Source organism: Arachis duranensis, chromosome 2 (genome assembly GCF_000817695.3).
Source record: "Arachis duranensis cultivar V14167 chromosome 2, aradu.V14167.gnm2.J7QH, whole genome shotgun sequence".
Classification (NCBI taxonomy): Eukaryota; Viridiplantae; Streptophyta; class Magnoliopsida; order Fabales; family Fabaceae; genus Arachis; species Arachis duranensis.
The window spans coordinates 92,377,420-92,383,594 of NC_029773.3; the positions used below are offsets into that span (position 1 = coordinate 92,377,420).

General features: G+C 28.3%; 1 protein-coding gene across 1 annotated transcript; it reads left to right on the forward strand.

Moving 5' to 3' along the window:
- Positions 1-2,927: 2,927 nt before the first annotated feature.
- On the forward strand, positions 2,928-4,096 carry LOC107476197 (uncharacterized). The gene has a single exon (XM_016095961.3). The coding sequence runs from the start codon at positions 3,023-3,025 to the stop codon at positions 3,917-3,919; it is 897 nt and encodes a 298-aa protein (XP_015951447.1). The 5' UTR covers positions 2,928-3,022; the 3' UTR covers positions 3,920-4,096.
- The last annotated feature ends 2,079 nt before the right edge of the window (positions 4,097-6,175 follow it).

A 6,175-nucleotide genomic window follows, 5' to 3' on the forward strand; every position in this document is an offset into this window, starting at 1 on the left:
TTTTAAACTTTTTTATTTAAATAATTCTCATAAGTTATAGTTTCAATATGACAGTGAAGTCTCTTTTAACTTCATGCAAGATGAAAGTTATCTTTTTATAAGAAACTTTTTTAAGGCATCTTATATTAGGAAAATCCAGTGTTAGTACATATATTATTGCATGTTATTAGGTAAATGCATGGAGCCACACAATATATGTATATAGTACCCTTTTTTTTACGTTATTCTTTATGTTAAAGGTTAATTTGTTATATATCTTTTTTTTGGTGACTTAATTTGTTATATATCTTAATTTTATTTAAAAATTTATTATTGATCAATAAATTATTACATAAATAAAATAAAATTTAAATTTTTAATATTTACTTAAATAGTAAATAAGTAAATTGATCACACTACAATAATATAGATTATTTTTTAGGATTATTGTGTGTAAAAAAATTAAAATTTGTCAAAAAAATAAAATTTGACACTATTTTAATTATGAAAATATGTTAATAAATATTTTGTCAAAAATAGTATTTTTAACATATAAGTAATTGTAAAAAAAATTTAAATCTTATTTTGATAAATATTGGTCATAAAAAAATAATTTATTAAAAATTTTGAGAATATATTTTTGTGATACTTATTAACCGTCAAAAATATTATTTATTTTGATACTTATTGACCATAAAAAATTTTTAACAAAAATTTTCAACAAAGAATGAGATGAGATTTTGAAACTAAAGATTAAACTGAGATTTTGAAGATGAAAAATGAATAGTGTGATCCCAAACTGAGAGCAGTGTGATGCCAAAATTGACGGAGCTTAACGAAAAAAGGAATAATGAAGTAAGTTGAAAATAAATGAGTGTCAAAATTGAAGAGTAATTTTTTACAATAAAATTATTCATAAAAAGACATAAAAAATTTGACATTTGTGATATTTATAAAAAATATATATTAATTTTTATACTTAACTATGACCGTTAAAAAAAATTATATTAAAATAACTCTCTTTTCTTGTAGTGTTACTCAACAAATTTAAATTAGTTATAATACCTATTTATTTGGTAAGAAATGTGGATGCTATCTCTTCCTCGGTTTTGAATTTTTGCTCTCACTTTTAGTTGAAGCCTAAACAAACCTAACAAAAATTAATGACACCTACTCCAATTAATTTCTTAAGTTTTTCCTTCCCTTTTCTTTTACAATAATGCTAGGAACCAACTTTATATAAGTCAAGAATCAGCTAACTGGTAATCGAATGTTGCTACTAATAAGCACACAGATGTTTCTTTTTCTTGTAAATTGGATGGTTTTGAATATGATTTCTATGTTTCATGTGTTACGCATTAATAAAACATAATTAATTATATGGAATCAACTAATGAATGATCAAAGTATCTGTTCCGTGATTTTCTCCTAACACTAACGTGATCAACAATAATTTAACAAACAAATTAAATTATAAATTAATAAAACTAATTATAATTAATTATGTTGTTCCATTCTTGACTGATTATTAGTTGGTTCATATACTTTTTCTTTCTTTTAACCTTATCCTTTGGTAAGTAAATCAGTGGGCTCGTCTAGCTAGCTCGCAATATTGTTCTAAAAGGTTTTTCCCAAGTTAGAAAAAGTTGTTTTCTGATTTTATAAATAAAAAAATATATTAAATCTTTTTCACATGTTCCCAAACATTGATTCTCGCAAAAGAATCGTGTCTAATATGGTAATAAGCTTTGTGATTTTGATTCAAACCAAATACCATAATAGATAGTGAATGCTTTCGATGATGTGTTAAGGTTAAACACATCTCGTGCATACTAATCAAGTAATCATATAGGATAATAATATGAGATTGTAACAAAGTGGAATATTATATATTATTTTATATGCACTTTTTTATATATTTTGTATATAATTAATAAAAATAAAAAGAAAACAAAAATATATAAGATATATTTAAAAAACATTATTTATATACCAAATATTATTGATATTCCTATAAAAATATAATTATTATTAATTAAATGTGTATTTAAATTATTTTTAATTAATAAAATAAAAAATATATTTAATTATTAGAAAAATACTAATATCAAAATAATATTTAGTATAAAAATGTATACAAAATGAAATTGATAAAAGAAATAGTACATACAAGAAATATATATATTATATATCACACTATATATATCACAGAGCAATTTAAGAATATTCTATCAAGTCAAGCAAATTAAACTAATTAAATTCAGTTCCATGTCACCGCTCATTGCTAATTAAATCACTAATTTTTAATTCCTTACCGTCATTCAAAAGTAGAATATAAACTTGCATTGTATATAATGAGCCAAGCCATCCACAAACATTCACAACCATTATACAATAAAATAATATTGTTCTAGAAACTAAAAAAAGAAAGGCAAAACGTACCCTAATTGGTATTCTAGAATCTAGAACAGAGGCAAAAAGAAGAGTAGTGGAAGGTGGAAAGTGGAAACTAGTTAGAACAAAAGTAAACAACCAAAGCATTATATTATATTATATTATATTCTTCTTATTTATTATTATATTATTACCAGTTTAATTACTATACTACTGTATGCATGCACTTTGCTTTTAGATTGCTTTCGTATTCTTTTGACAAATGGCCCAATTTTTTGTAAAAAAAGATAGAAACTCAGGTGTAATTAATTTTAAGTAAAATTAATAATTAAAAATTATTAAATGATTTAACTAATTTGACTAAATTTTTATTTAATGACTTTCAGTTATTAACCTCATGTAAAGTCAACAGTACTTAAATTTTTACCTTAAAAAAATAAAAAGAAAAAAGATGCTTTTTCAATCTTCTTCTTTTTTACAATAAAAATTTAAGAATATAATATTTCAGTCCTTCATATAAATATAACACAAGGATTAAATACGTTACCACCGTCAGTTCTCAACAGAAAACAGAAAAACAAACTTCGAAAGCCTTCTCTTTCTCTCTCTCTGTAAGTGTGTTTTAAACGATCTAGGGTTACAGAATTCGATGCCACAGGTGGATTTGGAGTCGCTGGTTTCTGCATGCGCCGGAGGTTCCTCCGATCGGAAAGTAGCATGCGAGACAATCGACGGCGACGTCGATACTACTGATTGGCCGCCGCCGGAATCGATCTGGCTCTCCGGCGAAGCTGAGTTCGACTGGTTGGACCGAAACGCCGTCGTTTACGAGCGGAAAGAATCCACGAAAGGAAGCTCCGTATTCGCCACGTCGAACCCTGGCTCCAACAACAACTCTCAGCGATTCTCCAAGAATCTGATGAAATCCAAAGCTGCGATTATCGGACTACCGAAATCGCAGAAATCGGCGTTCGCTGACGCAAGCCAGAGCCGCCGCATCCACCACCACCGGCAGGGAAACGCCAGGCTGTTTCCGAAGCGGAGCGCTTCCGTCGGAAAATCTGACTCCGCCGTCGTTGTATACGAGCCATCGTCGCCGAAGGTCTCGTGCATCGGTAGGGTTAGATCAAACCGGAACCGCCGTTTAAGAACTCGCCAGCGGAGCATATCCTCCTCCACCGCCGCTGCAGCTGCCACCTCCACCGTCACAATCGCGAGACAAAAATCTTGCCGGAGCGGGAGACGCAAAACCGGTTTCTTTGAAAGCCTTCGCGCCATTTTCAGATCCGGTCGACGAGGAAAACCGGTTCAGAAACCCGATCCATCTTCGGAGGATTCATCGACGAAGAAGAAGAAGAATAAAAGAAGCAACAGTAGAAAATCGCGCGGTGACAGTAGCAACAAAGCCATCCAAAACGACGAGTCGTTTAACGAATCGGTTTCCATTGAACCTCCCGGTTTGGGTAGCTTGAACCGGTTCGCATCAGGGAGAAGATCCGAATCGTGGAGTGTAGTAGGTGACTCGGAGATCCACGTGGCACAGTAAATTTTTTTGGCGCCGTTCAAGTTCGGTTGGCGATTAGTCTTGAACTGCGGGCCCCAAAGTGGTTTAAAAAGTCGTTGATTGCTTACGTGGCACGTTGAAAACGGTCACTAACTGTTTTCCTCACTCCTGTAAGAAGATAAATGTATTTTTAATTTTTTACAGCGTCCTTTTTTCTCTTTTTTCTTTTTTCTTTTTTCTTTTTTTTTCTCATTGGAAAATAAAAAAAGAAAGAAGATAGAGATAGCATGTAGTTGTGACTTTGAAGCGTGATATAATTTTCCTCCTCATTTTGTAAATATACGTGTTGCCATGTGCATATAAATTTTATGTGGAGCTGCTTGATAATATAAAAAAATTACACTTAAACAAATTAAATTTGTTTGTTTAGATTAAGTAACGAATGTGAAAATAATTTATTTACTAATATGATAAATTTTTTATATAAACTAAAGTTCTTACAATGAATATAAACCTTTGACTATGTATATAAGCCTTTGAAAACACTTAGATTCTATATTACGAATAATTACTTAATTAGTATAAATAATCCAATATAATCCAATTCAACTCTCTTGCTTTAAGTCAGGATGATGTTGTGTTTAAGTCATTGAAAGAACTTTTTATATACAAAATGCAGTTGTTTATTTATATAGAATCTTATGCAACATTATATATTTGTATGTGTTATTATTTTATTTGAATATTTTGTCTATTTAAAGTTTACTTATTTTCACACAAGTAGTTTATTCTCAGTTTTGGAATTAAAAATATAACTTTTATGCATTAAATATAATGTAAGATATTTTTATATATACCAATATTTAATCATATATTTGCACATAGATTTTCAGATAATGACATTGAGAATCAACTCTATTTGTATATGTAATTGATTGCGTATGATTGCAAATATATTTACTATGATAGTGCATAAAAATTGAACACATAAATTAATGTAAAAGCACAACGATGTCATTTTAATAAATTTAGATTGAAATAATATATTAAAAATTGAGTGAACATAATCAAGCACTATGCCTTTAATAAAATCATGAATTAAATTTTAAGCCACAAATAGCCTAACAGTCTTGTGGTAAGAAAATTGTGTTTAGATTGAAGTTTCGAATTCCTGTCATATTGTCATAAATCAATGTATCGAAAAAAAGAATCATGAAGTAAATTACTTATATATTAGTCTAGCTAGTGTGAATTTTGTCACTTGTAGCTGATAACGATTTCAATACAGTAGAACGATATACTAATGTTTGACGACTCCAACACATTTAATTGAGCTAGAAAAATGTATAATTATCCAAGGTTAAATATGTCAAAAATTCCATATAATATTATTGAAGGTCATCAATTTATAATATGCTAGTATTATTTAATTTATATATATAAACAAAATCAATGTTCGGTCTTATATATATCCAGTCATTGTTGACTGGTCAGTGAGGAGAATATGCATTATATTTTTTCTTTAAGGTGATGATTTGGAGTTTGATATGCTTTCCTTTTTTGTTTTCTAGTCGCTAATTTTATCTTCTTTTTTCTTAGTCAAACATATATAATAAGTACGGTGAATGCTACTCAACCCCTCTAAAGTAACATGTAAGTTATCCTTCATTATGTGTCACATTGTAATTGGTTCTTATCTTAACCATAGTTGGGTTATTTTATAATTTATTATTCTTAAAATATCAAAGTTCTACTCCCGTTAATTGAAGCACATTTCACTCCTCCATTCTTTGTTTATCACTTCATCACCTAAATTTGGTCCTTCCAAGCACGGTCGCGTTCGTGACAAGAAACGCGGCATGCCCTCCCACACAACCTCTCTTCCCAGTATAGTATAGCCAGTGCCTCTTTTTGGTGTGAATCACTGCTTACCCACATAATTAATTGTTAATTTGGTTATAAAATTTTTTTATTAAAAAAATATATCTTTATTTAGTTACGTGATGGAATATATATTTATATGTAAAATATAATATAATAAAATAAATATATTCAAAGTATTTAAAAATATAATTAAAATCAGGAATATATAAATATAATAATAAAATTTATACTCTAAACAAGTAAACATTTCTTTTATCATACATGAATTATTTAAAAAAATAAATAAACTGTTAAAATTAATAACACAAGTTTAAAATGATAAAATTTGACTTTCTCACAAATATTTTTTTATAGTATTTTATTCTTTTAATTTTTAATTTATTAGTACTTTATTATTTAATTAATAATTAACCA